The following is a 17,774-nucleotide window of genomic DNA, read 5'->3' as shown; positions in this document are numbered from 1 at the left end:
GTGGAAAGGTGTCCCTGACAAATTTTAAAACCATTTTAGATTGTCTAAGGATGATTATTTCTCTATAAATAAAAAAAAGATATTAAAATATATTCTCAGTGAAAATAAATTGTTCGCCAGTAAATCGGACACAGTACTAATAAATCTGGGACAAAGTATGAAATTTATTGTCTATCCCGGTAGAAACTGGATCTCTATGCCGTGCATAGATGATATTCACAATAGAAGTCAAGAAGGCCAGATCATAATGATCTAGTAATACCTATTATTTCTATTAAAATATGTGAAGCATTATCAATTTGGTGGAAAAAATATATAATATCCCGTGCTTATTTGTACATCTACCATGGACTTTAAAAGACTGTCAGAAGCTTAGTTTTGTGTTATTTTATTTTATATTTAAACGGAATTTCATACACGAATACACAGACAGAGTGATACTGGTATAATACAATAATAATGCTAATGATAATAATAATAAACTTCAAAAAAGAAACAATTAAATACCCCGCTAGCGGGCGCAAATGCGTTCCATTCCCCCCCCCCCCCCCCACTGAGTGCCTCAAATTTTACCGATAGTCACGTGACATGTGAGACAGATACCAGACAATCAGTAAATCACGTTAAGAATTGAAGAAATTTCAGCTATAAACTGATATTAATCAGCAGCTTTTTTAATTGGTCAGATGTCACTGGGTCATAAAATGTTGTTAGAGTATGTTACCGCAACTTGTGACCCTCTCTGGTGCGATATTTGTGTATTATGCAATTATTTAGCGTGAAACGTAGGGGTCCGAGAGAGAACAGCCGATTTATGACACTTCATTTGATGCGGGTCGGACTAACTTTGAATCGGCATAACTTTTTTAATAATCAAGCAATTAACATGCGGTTTAAAGCACATGAAAGGAAATTCATTTACGAAGGGAACCGTGTCAGGGATTTTTGTTTGCTCAATAGGCGACTTAATTATCTTTAATTACGTAATATGTATGGTGAAAAAAGTCGCATAAAATGTTTGACGTTACGTAATATTTTTTTGAGAAAAGATAGAAAAAATTTGAGACACGGTTCCCTAGATAATATAAGTATGGTTATTTTCAAAAAGTTTGATGACAAAAAATTGAAAAATGACTTTGATGTGACGATTTAAAATTTTAGGATTTTTATTCAAAATCAATCATTTACAAAGGCATTTTTTTCAAATATGTTATTTTTTATGATGATCAACGACATTTAATGCACAAAGATTAAATAAATAACAATTATTACTAAAATAACTTTGTTTAAATGACATTTATGTGAGTACCACGGAAAGTGTCTGTTGTCACCTTAACACACATCGATTGCATCATGCTTACCATATACTACGTCACTTGATACCTGTATGTACAAGTAAACTGTGTATTGATGCAATGTTGTGTAGAGGTTGTTTGAAGTGTACTGACTACTGGATAATAATTGGACTTAATTATTTTGGCCCTCTGTGTGTTAAAACAGGTATTATTTATCTGATAAACGGACAATTAAAAGGTGTGAAAGTTGTTTAAATCAGACAAAGCAATGCATTGGGACCAGACAATTAGGGTCGCTTGTCACATATGACAGGGAGTCGTATAATTCAGACCATTTATATAGGGAAATACGTTGGGAGGACTGAAACAAGGTCGGATAAGACAGGGAGTCGTTGAAATCAGGGGGTCGCTAAGGCAGTCTTGACTGTATAGTTATATTTCATTTGAAGGTTATAATACATATTGTTTGAACATGTTTATACATAATGATTAAATTAGACTGTGGTCAAAAAATAATTATATATGCCTTGATAATCATATCCACAATTAAGACCACCCGGCATATTAAGACCACTTTAGTCCAATCTGTTTATGGTCTTAATAAACTGTAAATTCTTTATGCTAATATTTTAAATCAAATTGACAATCCAAGAGTCGGAAAACTTAATTATTGGGAAAAAAACCTTGAATACCACTCTAAGCATTATTTCAGTCACAAAGTGGCATTTAGATAGAACCACTAACCTTTATCTACCTAGGTTGCCTCCTAATAGGGAAAACAAATAAAATGACCGTAAAAGATTCAAACCCCTCATGGTGAGGTGTACATAATTTCACAGTTACAACTGTAGCAACTTGGTCACGTGTAAGCAATATCTTCATAATTTGATTAAATGGTATCGTTGTAAAGCTATCAAATAATAGTTTTGTTACAGTTCTGAAATAACAGTGGTGGTTTTTCAAACCACTTTTTCACTTTCAACAACTTTGAAAGATCAAGATACTATTGCTAATATATATCTGAAATGTTGAAAGAGAGCGAAAGAGACTCAATTCATGGAAATAGTAAGTGTGAAATAAACTACAAATTGACTGGTGTATATGTTCTATAATATGATTTTTTTCCAGACACCAGATGAGGAGTCATTCAAGAAGATATTACGTAAGATAGAAGAACATAAGTTGAATGAACAGACACAGAAATCTGCACAGACTTCATTTAATGAGAGAGACAGATCATTTTCTGACTTACAATATGATGGTACAGTATTTATATGAGTTAGTCTTGCTTTGATTCGGTCACTATGAATTAAGATGTATGTTTAAAGATAAGTTTTTGTGGCTTTTTCTTTTCTGTTAAAATGTAAAAAGGGTCAAGATGAACCACAGTCAATTGGTTTTATTGAACTTTGTTATATTTTCTTAGGTCTTTGTGATAAATCAAGCAAATATATTAAAAACTATGGCAATTAATTTTGATCTATGATTATCATGATTATTTATTGACATTGTTACAGCTGTACCAGATGGGCATGTTCAAGTTGGAAAAATTGTGTATAATCCTAAAGAGGTTCTAGGGCATGGATGTGAAGGCACATTTGTTTACAAGTAAGTTTATTTAGAGATCATTAAAAACAAAAATAACAACAAAAGAATCCACTTGTAAGGGATTTCGATTTTAAATATGAACAGCCGATAGTAGACTAGTCAGACTGTATAGCTGTTTAGGCTGGCTCTAGAACATGTCATGCTACTCTATGAACTTCAAGGGTTATAGATACGTTTTATTTGTATTTTATTCTACTACAAGAATGAAAAAAAAAACTTCCAGTATAAGCAGGCATTATGTTAACTGTAAAGTTTAAATTGTCCTCAAAATTTTAATATTTCAGGGGGACATTTGATCAACGTAGTGTAGCAGTGAAAAGGTTACTACCAGAATGTTTTAGTTTTGCTGACAGAGAGGTGGAGTTGTTACGGGAATCGGACCAACATCCTAATGTCATACGCTACTTTTGTATGGTATGTTTTCTTCTAATGACTTAAATAACTTTTGTATCGTATGTATATGTTTTCCTGTAATGTCATCTGCTACTTTTATTTCTCCTCATACTTCAGGCTTTTTATATGCCCGTTTGAAAAACGGGACGTATTATGGGAACGCCCCTGGCGGGCGGGCGGCGTCCAATTTTGTCAGGAGCATATCTCCTACATGTATGGAGGGATTTTAATGAAACTTCATAGAAATGTTCACCACTATGAGGAGCAGTGTCGTGCACATGAACCAGGTCTCTAGGTCAAAGGTCAAGGTCACACTTAAAGCTCATTGAAAAATGCTTGTCCGGAGCAAAACTTCCACATGTATAGAGGGATTTCAATATTACTTGGCACAAATGTTCACCATTGTGAGGCGGAGTGTCGCGCGCAAGATTCAGGTCCTTGCAGCCAAGGTCAAGGTCACACATAGAGGTCAAAGTTCAGATAAAAATATGAAGATGTGTATATGGACCATTTAGTCATCATTTATTGAGGGATTGTAACACAAATGGTCATTATCAAGACTATGGCTGTGATACATATAATTTAGGTCAATATATACAAGGTCAAGGTCACTAAAGATGATGAAATATCCAGATTTTGTCCGGAGCATATCTCCTACACGCATGGAGGGATTTTAATGAAATTTCATAGAAATGTTCACCATTATGAGAAGCCATGTCACGCACATGAACTAGGTCTCTAGGTCAAAGGTCAAGGTCACAGCTCATTGAAAAACGCTTGTCCGGAGCAAAACTTCCACATGCATAGAGGGATTTCAATATAACTTGGCACAAATGTTCACCATTGTGAGGCGGAGTGTCGCGCACAAAATTCAGGTCCCTGCAGCCAAGGTCAAGGTCACACATAGAGGTCAAAGTTTAGATAAAAATATGAAGATGTGTATAGGGACGATTTAATCATCATTTATTGAGGGATTGTAACACAAATGGTCATTATCATGACTACGGCTGTGACACATGTACTTTAGGTCAATATATGCAAGGTCAAGGTCAATAAAGATGGTAAAATATCCAGATTTTGTCTGGAGCATATCTCCTACATGTATGGAAGAATTTTTAGCTCACCTGTCACAAAGTGACAGGGTGAGCTTTTGTGATCGCTTTTCGTCCGGCGTCCGTCGTCCGTCCGTCCGTCCGTCGTCCGTAAACTTTTGCTTTAAATGACATCTCCTCATAAACCACTGAGCCAATTTCATCCAAACTTCACAGGAATGTTCCTTTGGTGGTCACCTTTAAAAATTGTTCAAAGAATTTAATTCCATACAGAACTCTGGTTGCCATGGCAACCGAAAGAAAAATCTTTAAATATCTTCTTTTAAACAACCCTAAGAGCTAGAGCTTAGATATTTGGCATGAAACATCTTCTAATGAGTGTCTACCAAGTTTGTTCAAATAAAAGCCCTGGGGTCAAAATTGGCCCCGCCCCAGGGGGTCATAGATTTTCCCTATATGCATATAGTAAAAACTTAAAAAATCTTCTTTTAAAGAACCAAAAGAGCTAGAGCTAAGATATTTGGCATGAAACATCTTCTAGTGAGTGTCTACCAAGTTTGTTCAAATAAAAGCCCTGGGGTCAAAATTGGCCCCGCCCCAGGGGGTCATTGATTTTCCCTATATGCATATAGTAAAAACTTAAAAAATCTTCTTTTAAAAAACTGTAAGAGCTAGAGCTTAGATATTTGGCATAAAACATCTTCTAGTGAATGTCTACCAAGTTTGTTCAAATAAAAACCCTGGGGTCAAAATTGGCCCCGCCCCAGGGGGTCATTGATTTTCCCTATATGCATATAGTAAAAACTTAAAAAATCTTCTTTTAAAGAACCAAAGAGCTAGAGCTAAGATATTTGGCATGAAACATCTTCTAGTGAGTGTCTACCAAGTTTGTTCAAATAAAAGCCCTGGGGTCAAAATTGGCCCCGCCCCAGGGGGTCATTGATTTCCCTATATGCATATAGTAAAAACTTAAAAAATCTTCTTTTAAAAAACTGTAAGAGCTAGAGCTTAGATATTTGGCATAAAACATCTTCTAGTGAATGTCTACCAAGTTTGTTCAAATAAAAACCCTGGGGTCAAAATTGGCCCCGCCCCAGGGGGTCATTGATTTTCCCTATATGCATATAGTAAAAACTTAAAAATTCTTCTTTTAAAGAACCTTAAGAGCTAGAGCTAAGATATTTAGCATGAAACATGTTCTAATGGGTGTCTACCAAGTTTGTTCAAATAAAAGCCCTTGGGTCAAAATTGGCCCCGCCCCTTGGGGTCATTGATTTTCTCTATGTGCATATAGTAAAAACTTAAAAGATCTTCTTTTAACGAACTCAAAGAGCTAGAGCTGAGATATGTAGCATGAAACATGTTCTAATGGGTGTCTACCAAGTTTGTTCAAATAAAAGCCCTGGGGTCAAAATTGGCCCCGCCCCGGGGTCATTAATTTTCCGTATATGTGTTATAATAGCAAACACTTAAAAAAAATCTTCTTTGAATAAACCAAAATAGCTAGAGTTTAGATATTAAGCATAAAACATCTTTAAGTAAATATCTACAAAGTTTGTTCAAATAAAAGCCCGGGGGTCAAAACTGGCCCTGCCCCAGGGGTGTCATTGTTTTTAACTATATGTGTATAGTAAAAACTTAAAAAATCTTCTTTTAAAAAACCCAATGAGCTAGAACTTAGATGTTTAGCATGAAACATCTTCTTATGGGTATCTACCAAGTTTGTTCAAATAAACAAATAAAAGCCCTTGGGTAAACATTTGCCCGGGGGGGGGGCTATATACAGGTGAGCGACCTCAGGGCCATCATGGCCCTCTTGTTATAATACTTTATGGAAATGTTCACCACCATGATATGTATTGCTCCATGCATGATCCAGGTCTCCAGGTCAAAGGTCAAGGTCACAGTTAGAGCTCATTGAAAAATGCTTGTCCAGAGCAAAACTTCAGCATTCATAGGGGGATTTCAATATAACTTGGCACAAATGTTCACCATTGTGAGGCTGAGTGTCGCACGCAAAATTCAGATCCCTGTGACCAAAGTCAAGGTTACACATAGAGGTAAAAGTTCAGATAAAAATTTGAAGATGTGTATAGGGACCATTTAGTCATCATTTATTGATGGATTGTAGCACAAATGGTAACTATCATGACTACAGGTGTGACACATTTAATTTAGGTTAATATTTGCAAGGTCAAGGTCACTGGAGATGATTAAATATCCAGATGTTGTCCGGAGCATATTTTCTACATGCATGGAGGAATTTTAATGTTACTTTATAGAATTGTTCACCACCATGAGACGTAGTGCCCTGCACATGAACCAAGTCTCTAGGTCAAAGGTGAAGGTCACAGTTAGAGCTCATAGAAAAACGCTTGTCTGGAGCAAAACTTCTACATGCATAGAGGGATTTCAATATAATTTGGCACAAATGTTCATCATTGTGAGGCTGAGTGCCGTGCATAAAATTCAGGTCCCTGCGACCAAGGTCAAGGTCACACATCCTGTGCATATCTTCCCTACTGATTTGTTTAAGGTCCATTTAACAACACAGTGCCAAGAATAAAAACTTGCTTGCTAGATAACACGTATCCATAATGCCCCCATCTCCATCTAAAGCTTTCGTAAACGGGCGTATTTTGTGACTATGGCACCCTTGTTATTGGATATAAACACATTCCACAGGCTAAATTTTGCATGTCAAATTCTATGTGTTACAAAAGAAGTAGTGTGTTCAGGAAGAGCTATTGTTATGTTTTGCTGTCCTTTCATCAGTCTGTCTATTTTTTTTTTCACATTCATAAAACACAGTTTCAATACCAACCATGACAGATCATTGTATATCTTTCACGTAATTCTATTTCTAAAGAAAGATTTTAGTTGTCATGGCAACAAAAATAAAAATCAGTTCTAAATCTTGTTAACATTTAAAATATGTTTAAACTCTTAGAATTTTGCACTCTTTCAATATTTCTTTTATTTAAAACATTTTTTCCCATCCAATTAGCTTACAGAATGTGGTGGTTTTACTCGGGTACCTGTTTGTGCCTAAAATAACAAAGAGAGGGGCTGAAGATTTCCTCCACCATTAAAGCTGGAAAGTTGCCATGTGACCTATACTGTGTTGGTGTTATGTAAAACCCTATGATTTTTTTATTTCAATATTTATTTGTTTTAAACATTTTTTCATTCAAAACATTTTCTCTTTTATTTCAGGAGGCAGACAGCCAGTTTAGATATATTGCCCTAGAGTTATGTACAGCAACACTGGCTAGTTATATAGATGGCAAGAGCAAGTTTGACCTAGATCCTATAACCATATTATATCAGGCAATGTCTGGCTTAAATCATTTACATTCCTTAGACATTGGTGAGTGATTTATATTCTGTGTTCTGTTAATAAACTATTTGTTTAAATCATGATGACCATGACTGATATATTAAAAGTATCTTCAATATTAAGACACCTTGCAAAAGATTGGGGTCAAATCATTTTGTTACTTTTTTTTAAGCCCTCACTACTGGAATGGAGGGTGCATAATATATTATATATTTTATAGATATACACTTGTCTGTCAAGCTGTCTGTCTGTAGGACTAAGAAAGCAGTGGATTGGGGGGGAGGGGGGCATTGATGTTCTCTGGACACATTTCTACCTATCTATTCTTAGCTTAAACCTCCTTATATACATTTTTATATTTCTCTGTGTTGCATTCCTTGATTTTCATTCTCCAAAATAGCTATGAGTTGAATTGATCTACCTGTATCAAATGAAAACAGAACAACCAAGGCAAAGGTGATATTTTGTTTCTTTAAAAGCTAAATTTTCATTGTATAAAAAATCTGTGATTATATGCAACCTTCGGGAAAAGAAGAAAATAAATTTCTCCATCTTTGAAAAAAAAAATGTTAATCTTTTTATATAAACTCTTAAAAATTCAATAAGAAATTTTCAACATTACTTTGTCGAAAACTTTTTCAAGCAATATTATCTTCTAAGATTGTTATTCTGTATTGCTGTATAATATCAATTAAATGTTTTCAGTACACAGAGATATAAAACCACAAAATGTGTTGATATCACAACCAGATTCTCAGGGCAAAGTTAGGGCAATGATCTCTGACTTCGGGCTTTGTAAAAAATTAGCCGCAGGACGGCTCTCATTCTCACGGAGGTCTGGTGCAGCTGGAACAGAAGGCTGGATTGCACCTGAAATGTTAAATGAAGATCATAGAACAGTAAGTAATTGTAAACTTAGTATTTGGATTTTATTTGTTGAATTTCACAAAAGTAAAGTATAACAAGTGAACTACAAAATACCTAAATTTCTGTAAATCTACTGTAAAAACATTTTAACATTCACATTAAAAAAACAAACAAGGGGGGCATGGTTAAGGTCATTGACTTCAAACCACTTGCCCCTCAACGCTGTGGATCTGAATCCCTACAGGGACTTTGGATTCTTTCATGTGAGGAAGCTGTCCAGCTAGCTTAACGAACGTCTGTGTACGGAAGGGCACCGAAGGTCTTCCTTGGAACATCGCCATATGACCTATATTATGTCTGTGTGACATAAAACCCATTAAAAAATTAATAAATAAAAAAAAAAGAAACAATTAACTATTCTTGAAATACATTACAATATACACACCAACTCTAAGCTATTTATTTCATCAAAATATTAATATATCTTTCATGGAATAATATTTAAAATAAAACTTAGAGTAAACAATTGATATATTTCCAGACATGTGCAGTGGATATATTCTCAGCAGGCTGTGTTTTATATTATGTGGTAACGAGGGGTAAACATCCATTTGGGGAACCATTACGCCGCCAAGCCAACATTCTGGCAGGGGAATACAATACAGATTGTCTTCCAGTCACTGACTGTTTTGTTAGGAAACAGTTGATTGAATCCATGATAGATTTTGACCCTGATAATCGGCCTTTGGCAAAGATGGTGCTTAAACATCCTTTCTTCTGGAGTCTGGAAAGACAACTCTCTTTTTTCCAGGTATAACAAAAATCATGATTTTAGTATCTGTTATTTTAAGAGGTCCACCAGTTTAGAGGAAAAGTTGCCATAAGACTATTACTGTGTTGGTGTAACTTAAAACCCAACAGAAAAAATTCTAGCTTCACATATTAGAGTATTAGAAAGTTTATTAAAAGATATATTACCATGGCAAGGTATGGCAGTTATAGTAGTACGGTGTTCTCCTGTTAACTAGGTGTCATCTCCTCTTATTTTAGTAATTGCAGTGCAGCTATCATAAATACCTAAGTATACCACAGTAATTCAGTGCTATATGTATATATTTTGAAAATATTTTTGTTTACAGGATGTAAGTGATCGTATAGAGAAAGAAAGTGAATCAAGCTTGGTTGTTAAGAAATTAGAATGGGGTGGCGACCGTGTGGTGAAAGGGGATTGGCGCAATCATATCTCTATGGAATTACAAAATGGTAACCATAGAATTATTTTGTAACTAAATCAGTTTTATGATTAGTGTACTATAGATTACATTCACATATGGTTTCTTTTGAATGAATTAAGAATTCATATGGTACATGTAATCTTTCAGGAAGCAGGTGGTTTTTATCAACATTATGTACATCTCAATGGATTTTATAGAGTGATTGCAGTTTGAAAATTTTACTTAAGATGTTTTAGTAAAACAATGCACTAATCAGTGGATAGATGTGGAGTTAAATGTCTCTTTCTTGTTTGTTAGTTTGTCTATCCTTTAACAAAAATCTGGAGAAAGGGTGATCCTCAGAAGCATTAATCACAACAAAATTATATGAAAATTACAGACTCAGTTTGATTGAGTCTGTACATGAGGGATAATGAAAAGGTGCAACATCCCTCACTACCCCTTGTAAATAAAGTAAACCTTGAACAAAACATTCAGGTAGAAAAGGGTATCATTCAAATACATTAGTACATGTCTTTAACCTCCAAGATCAATTTTTCAGAATTCAAGAAATTTCTCTATAACTTCCTTTTTATTTACTGTTTGGGAAATCTCATCAAATCTAGGTAAAAGTAATTGATATTCAATAACTTAGTTTATGTTTTATTCAAGATTTCATGAGCTCATAAACTCAGAAATTTTCAATTTGTTAATGAATTTAATACATTTCAGTTATTAGAATTTGCAATTCTTTTCAGATCTGAGAAAGTTTAGAACATACAAAGGACAAAATGTGCGGGATCTTTTAAGAGCAATGAGGAACAAGGTTTGCTATATAGAGTCACCGTATCAGTGCTCAACCAGTTTTTCACAAAATCACATAAAAACTCTTTCAGAACAAAAAGTTTGCTGGGAAACTTATTTTTGTTACAAAGCTGGCCCTTTCAAACTCACAATAAGCTAAAGTGTTTTAATTACACAGATCAGGATACAATTTACTACGGAGTTGTATATAGGGTATAAAACCACTATATTTTTCAGGCAACAAAACCAGTGCTCGACCAGGTGGTTTTATCTCTATCAGAACTTTTATTTTTTTAAAATAGATATGACTTTTTATGTTCAACAATTCTATTTCAAAAATATTTTGAAACATTTATGTTTTAGTGTCTATAGATGTAAATATGAGAGCAAATATGATACAAGGGAAATGCTATACATTGACAAATAGTGTTTATATGAGTTTTGGAATTTACATATACTGGGGTGTTTGAGATAACTTATTCTCATTTCTTTTTTACTTAAATCACTCTGTAAACATAGTTAAGTGTGATAATTGGTGTAATATACAAATGGTTTACGCTTTTAGTGGTGTGTTCCCGATTTGTTTCTGTACAGCTGCCATATTTGTTTACATGTTCATAGCCGCTGCCTTTTATGGAAAGCAGGGTTTTGATGATTTTTATGCACCTTTCCTATGGAAATCAATTGGAATCATAAGAGTAAAGGCAATTTAACAAAGTATTGTCCACATTTGTCCTAAATTATCATTATTTCAGTGTTTTAAAAGTTTTTGCTGCTACTTTTGTTATAGAAATGTATTTTTGTGCTGTTTAATATTGTCTGCAAAATGGCCACTCTTCTAACAAACTTGGGATACTTGTACATGGTGTAGAGGTTACAGGTCAGGTACAAATAGCACATACAAACTCCCAGGGTTTTTCCACCTTAATGCATAAATCATACACAAATAGAAGTATTGGTCGAGCACTGGGCTGGTCGAGCACAGGTACTGTGACTCTACCATATTTTGTTTATACTCATTACATCAAAATACACTTGGAAATATGTTTTCGGCTCGCCTGTTTCAAAGAAAAATTAAAGCTATTATGAACACTGTGGCTTGGTTGTTGTTGTCATGCAAAAACTTCTGTTAAGCCCATAACTCGAACAATTTATAAGTTATCAACATGAAACTTTGAATACTTGCTTATAATGACAAGGTCCAGTTTTTAGGAATTTTGTATTGAAATAAAGATTTATTTGTCATTACAGTGAAATACTTTTATATTTTACAGAAACACCATTATAGAGAATTACCTGATGACGTAAAAGAATCCCTAGGTTCTGTACCGGATCAGTTTGTCCGCTACTTTACAACAAGATTTCCACGTCTTCTCATTCATACATATACTGCAATGGAATGCTGTGCGCATGAACGCGTTTTCCAACAATATTATGATGACAGTAAACACACGCCTCCTCCGGAAGCTGCCGATATAAGATGATTGAAAGTACAGTGATAAATTACATATATATTTGTACATACAGACAAAGATATGACTTCTTGAAGTGAGAATGAAGTTTTTTGAAACTTGAGGGGCCGGTACGTACCACTATGTGGATTTAAATGTGTTAAGGAATCGAGATGTGCAGAATGTGAGACAATTAAAACACAAACTCGTGATTTTTAAATTGATTAAAGTGACTTGATATCAATTGATGAAATGGAATTGATACGAATGCAGAGACCTTTTAAACACAAACCATTTTGTGTTTTATGAATGTGTGCCGCCTACATGAACAATGAAATTTCATGAAGTACCTAGCTTCTTGAATGTTGTGAAATTTGTACACAAATTCTAATGTTTTAGTATATAAATGACTAAAACAACATGGGTCAGGAATAGTTTATTTTACAAAGGCATTTAAAGATAAGGTTTAAAATAGCAAATAAGTCCTAGTACGCAGAAACCAGTTCGATACCTAGTCTTAAAAGTATTAATTATAGGATCTAGAGTAAACAGTAGTACTTCTCAGTGATAAATGATAGCTGAAAATACATTGGAACTGAAAACGATTTATGCATATATATGAGCCGCATCATGACAAAACCAACATAATGTGTTTGCGACCAGCATGGATCCAGACCAGCCTGCTCATCTGCGCAGTCTGATCAGGATCCATGCTGTTTGTTTACAGAACCTATAACAAGTAAAGAAAATGATAGCAAACAGCATGGATCCTGATCAGACTGCACGGATGCACAGGCTGGTCTGGATCCATGCTGGTAGCAAACGCATTATGTTGGTTTTGTTGTGATGCGGCTCAAATGTGTTAGGAATCTGTTTGTGTTGTTTCCAGCATGTGATCAAAGTTTGATAATCATCTATTTAGTTGAAGAAAGATCACTCTGGGTGTATAATTATAACAGACATCTGCCATATATTAATATGGTTTAATCAATCATGTTATAGCTGTTCAAGTGTAAATTTGACATAGTGAAACAGACTGTAATGTGTAAAATTTATCTGATAGGATTTTTTTTTAAATGAGATAATATGGATTTATGATTTGTTTAATTGATGGTATGTCAGTAAAGAGTCCCCATGTTGAAGACTGGGGAAAAGCTTATGAGGGAATTAAGAAATGTTAGATATTTATAATATTATGATGTGTGTATAGTTCTGCTGATAGCTGCCTCTTCTCCCTGTAGGGCCCTTTATCAAGTTTATATATAGGATGAAATTGAACAGAAGGAAGGAACATGCCAAAAGTTTAATTTGGTAATGTGTGCATTATGATTTATAAACCAAAGATTGTTCAGTCATTTCAACAATATATGATAACCTCTGTATTTAAACCACCTGTCTTTAATGATCACTGTCTACATACTCATTAGGCACCTTTGAAGACAAGTGTTACAAGAGTCAAGAGTTATAGTTATTTTTCATAGTTACAGTAAATTATTTCTGGTTAGTTTGCATTGTCATAGAATGTATTAAGGGAACTTCATGAAAAGTCCTTAAATTTGTTTACTGTAGTTGTCATGGGTATTGTTAAATGTTTTACTGTTTTTCAATATTTTATAGAATGATAGGATGTTTTGACTGTTTTTATGCTCAAATTTAGTGTTTGGTAATCAGTATACCTGGAATGAAAAACATTTTTACGAAAAATTGCTAATTTGGGAAGTAAATGTGCTGATGTAAGTTCAGGTTTTTGAGAAAAATGCATAATTTTAAAGAACATTTTGGTAAGGAATGTATTTATTTCTCTTTTTAAAATATCTATTATTATTATATTTACATATTGTTAAATAATCTGTTGTTGTTTTTTTAGCTCACCTGAGCATGCTCAGGGTGAGCTTTTAGGATCGATGATTGTCCGTCGTCCGTCGTCCGTTCACATTTAGTTGTTAACACTCTAGCGGTCGCATTTTTGCCTCAATCATCATCAAACTTGGTCAGGATGCTTATCTAGTTGATAGCTTGGATGAGTTCGAACATGGGTCATCTTGGATAAGAAACTAGGTCACAAGAGCTAAAAATAGAAAAACCTTGTTAACACTCTAGAGGTCACATTTTTGCCTCAATCATCATCAAATTTGGTCAGGATGTTTGTCTAGGTCATTGCTTGGAATAAGTTCGAACATGGGTCATCTCGGATTAAAAAGTAGGTCACCGGAGCTAAAAATAGAAAAACCTTGTTAACACTCTAGTGGTCACATTTTTGCATCAATCATCATCAAACTTGGTCAAGATGCTTGTCTAGGTGATAGCTCGGATGAGTTCGAACATGGGTCATCTCGGATGAAAAAGTAGGTCACCGGAGCTAAAAATAGAAAAACCTTGTTAACACTCTAGCGGTCACATTTTTGCATCAATCATCATCAAACTTGGTCAGGATGCTTATCTAGTTGATAGCTCGGATGAGTTCGAACATGGGTCATCTCGGATGAAAAAGTAGGTCACCGGAGCTAAAAATAGAAAAACCTTGTTAACACTCTAGCGGTCACATTTTTGCATCAATCATCATCAAACTTGGTCAAGATGCTTGTCTAGGTGATAGCTCGGATGAGTTCGAACATGGGTCATCTCGGATAAAAAAGTAGGTCACCGGAGCTAAAAATAGAAAAACCTTGTTAACACTCTAGCGGTCACATTTTTGCATCAATCATCATCAAACTTGGTCAGGATGCTTATCTAGTTGATAGCTCGGATGAGTGTGAACATGGGTCATCTCGGATGAAAAAGTAGGTCACCGGAGCTAAAAATAGAAAAACCTTGTTAACACTCTAGTGGTCACATTTTTGCATCAATCATCATCAAACTTGATCAAGATGCTTGTCTAGGTGATAGCTCGGATGAGTTCGAACATGGGTCATCTCGGATGAAAAACTAGGTCACAGGAGTTAAAATAGAAAAACCTTGTTAACACTCTAGTGGTCACAATTTTGACTCAATTGTCATCAAACTTGGTCAGGAAACTTGTCTAGGTCATTGCTGGGAAGAAATTGAACATGGGTCATCTCGGATGAAAAAGTAGGTCACCGGAGTTAAAAATAGAAAAATCTTGTTAACACTCTAGTGGCTACTGTTGTGATCCAAATATTCTGTTAATTGGTCTGAAAGTTTGTTTTGATGATTTCTAAGTCAAGTTCGTACATTGGTCATCTTGGATGAAAAAAACTAGGTCACACCGCCCAAATATGGAAAAACCTTGTTAACATTCTAGTGGTCACATTTTCGACTCAATTATCATCAAACTTGGTCAGGATGCTTGTCTAGGTAATTGCTTGGATGAGTTCGAAATCGCATGTGGAACTAGGTCACCGGAGCTAAAAATAGAAAAATCTTGTTAACACTCTAGTTGCTACTGTTTTGATCCAAGTATCCTTGAAATTGGTCTAAAAGTTTGTTTTGATGATTTCTAGGTCAAGTTTGAATATGTGTCACCTGGGTAAAAAACTAGGTCGCACTGCTCAAATATGGATAATCCTTGTTAACACTGTAGTGGTCACATTTTTGACTCACCTGTCATGAGACTTGGTCAGAATGCTTGTCTAGGTAATTGTTTGGATGAGTTTGATAAATCAGGTGAGCGATCTAGGGCCATCATGGCCCTCTTGTTTATGAATTTTATCATAAGGTATAGGATAATTTTTGTTATATCACAACTTTATTAAAAAGTAATATTTGCTGTAAACTTAAAGGAACTCTACTGAGGTCCTGAGGTCTAAAGGCATAAAAACATAAAATTTAAAAATCATACAAATATCATGTGAAGCACTTAAAATGGAATAATGTGCAAAGGATACCAAAGAAATAGAGTCGATTTTAAATAGATTTTATATGCGGTTATTAGCAGAATTTTGAGAGAAAAGCGTTTTTTATGCTATTTTTCACAATGAAAATGATTGTTCTAGTAAAACAGGGTGAGAGAATAAGCACAAGTTATTTGATAAGAACTAAATCAATTGGCAAACAAATCTCAGAAAAAATGTTGTCAGGCCCTTCATGTTAAATAACATCAGTGGAGTCCCTTTAAAGATTTGTTAATTCCATTTGTGGTCAGATTTTGGATTAGAAAATTGAAATTTTATAGAAAGGTACAAATCAGTGATAAAAGTAAGATATGCTTTTGTATATCCAAAACCCAAGGCCAAAAATCAGATTAAAACAGTCATTTCATATGCAGTTATTAAAAAGTAGGTAGTTTATAAGATTTTCTCTTCATTTATAATGGTTGTTACATGTAACAAATAATCATGACACTTGTTTAGTGAGCAGAGCACTACATCAAATTATTAATATTTTTGTCAAGTGGTTTAGCGTACAATTTTTTGTTAAGATCGGCCAAAGTAAATTTCCAATCCTAATGTATTGTAAAGAAGGCAGATAATTTGTGTGATTCTAGTTTATTTTATTGATGTGATACCCATGATTTCTTACTGAACTACAATTGTTGTATACTGTACATTGTTTATTATACTTTTCATTGTTTAAATGCTAATGTGCCTTAACTTATATAGATCAGATTTTGTAGAATGAATCATGTTACATAGTACAAAAAGTTAATTAACTCTATATGCAAGCACATATACATGTATATCAGATAGATTTATAATATAATTGGGTATAAATCTATATCTATTGAAATATATTTATAGAAGTAAACGGTAAAATCATGTTGTTTCCGTAATCTTAAGCAGCTGATATAAATTATGAACTTTTAGCTTTTTCTTAATTTTTGTTTTTTATGCAAATTTATAAATCCTTTTGCTGGTGGAAATCAAGTCACGAGTGCAGACCAATATTAGTTGTCTAATCGAGGTCTGCACCATTTTAATCTAATCGAGCTCTGTCTGTGCATATTTTGAAATTTTCCTTAAAAATTATGAATTATTAGTTCGGATTGAATGATGGACAAGACCAATATTAGTTGTCTAACCGAGGTCTGCACCATTTTAATCTAATCGAGCTCTGTCTGTGCATATTTTGAAATTTTCCTTAAAAATGATAAATTATTAGTTAGGATTGAATGATGGACAAGACCATTTTGAATATTTTATGTTGCAAGCATTCAGAAATATGTGATAAAATTGTTAAATTTTATATACTTTTGCATGATGAAATTGCTTGCTTTTTTATAGATGCGTTCTTGCAGTATTTTATAAAATGGTATGATTAAGTCAGTTTTTATAGGGATTTTATTAGGTTATTTCCTGTACAAACATTTTTATGATAAATAATATTTCTTTGCTTAAGGTATGTGCACAAAATTGAATCTCAAAACCTAGAGTTATTGTTATAGTTTTTCCTTTTTACAAAGGTTGTCCAAGAAGTTACTAGAAAAAATGATTTGAATATTTTTCCTTTCAGGCTGTATACAAAATATAATTATTGAAAATCATTTTTGGAAATTTCAGTAAAATAACATTATGACCAATTAATTGAAATAATAAAAATGCATATGTGTAAATTTTGTGTTATTCGGAATATCAAAAAAAATATTGAATTTATGATGTTAATATCTTATAAAGAACAAAGACTTATATTTTTACAAAATTTTTTTTGTAAGATGATTCACATTTGTATAAACATAATTTACAAAAAAATAATTTTTTAATGAAATTTCAAATACTATTTTTAGATATAAAAACCACTAATTTTACAGTAATTTGCCAGGGACAGTATTTTTTATAGTAGACTATGCTCACCAA

At 33.8% G+C, this 17,774-nt stretch overlaps 1 protein-coding gene across 1 annotated transcript in view; it reads left to right on the top strand.

Moving 5' to 3' along the window:
- Positions 1-12,708, top strand: part of LOC132758275 (serine/threonine-protein kinase/endoribonuclease IRE1-like) — a 28,833-nt gene extending 16,125 nt beyond the window's left edge. Inside the window, exons 12-20 of the mRNA XM_060749837.1 lie at positions 2,424-2,556; positions 2,813-2,903; positions 3,188-3,317; positions 7,565-7,718; positions 8,394-8,587; positions 9,097-9,366; positions 9,695-9,818; positions 10,528-10,595; positions 11,848-12,708. Of these exons, the coding sequence (XP_060605820.1) occupies positions 2,424-2,556; positions 2,813-2,903; positions 3,188-3,317; positions 7,565-7,718; positions 8,394-8,587; positions 9,097-9,366; positions 9,695-9,818; positions 10,528-10,595; positions 11,848-12,057 (1,374 nt within the window). The 3' untranslated portion in view covers positions 12,058-12,708. The remainder of the gene's footprint in view (positions 1-2,423; positions 2,557-2,812; positions 2,904-3,187; positions 3,318-7,564; positions 7,719-8,393; positions 8,588-9,096; positions 9,367-9,694; positions 9,819-10,527; positions 10,596-11,847) is intronic.
- The last annotated feature ends 5,066 nt before the right edge of the window (positions 12,709-17,774 follow it).

The sequence above is a fragment of the Ruditapes philippinarum genome, unplaced genomic scaffold (genome assembly GCF_026571515.1).
Source record: "Ruditapes philippinarum isolate M1 unplaced genomic scaffold, ASM2657151v2 ctg2122_1_1_1_1, whole genome shotgun sequence".
NCBI lineage: Eukaryota > Metazoa > Mollusca > Bivalvia > Venerida > Veneridae > Ruditapes > Ruditapes philippinarum.
The sequence above is the reverse complement of the archived record's forward strand: the minus strand, read 5'-3'. Positions and strand labels throughout refer to the sequence as shown.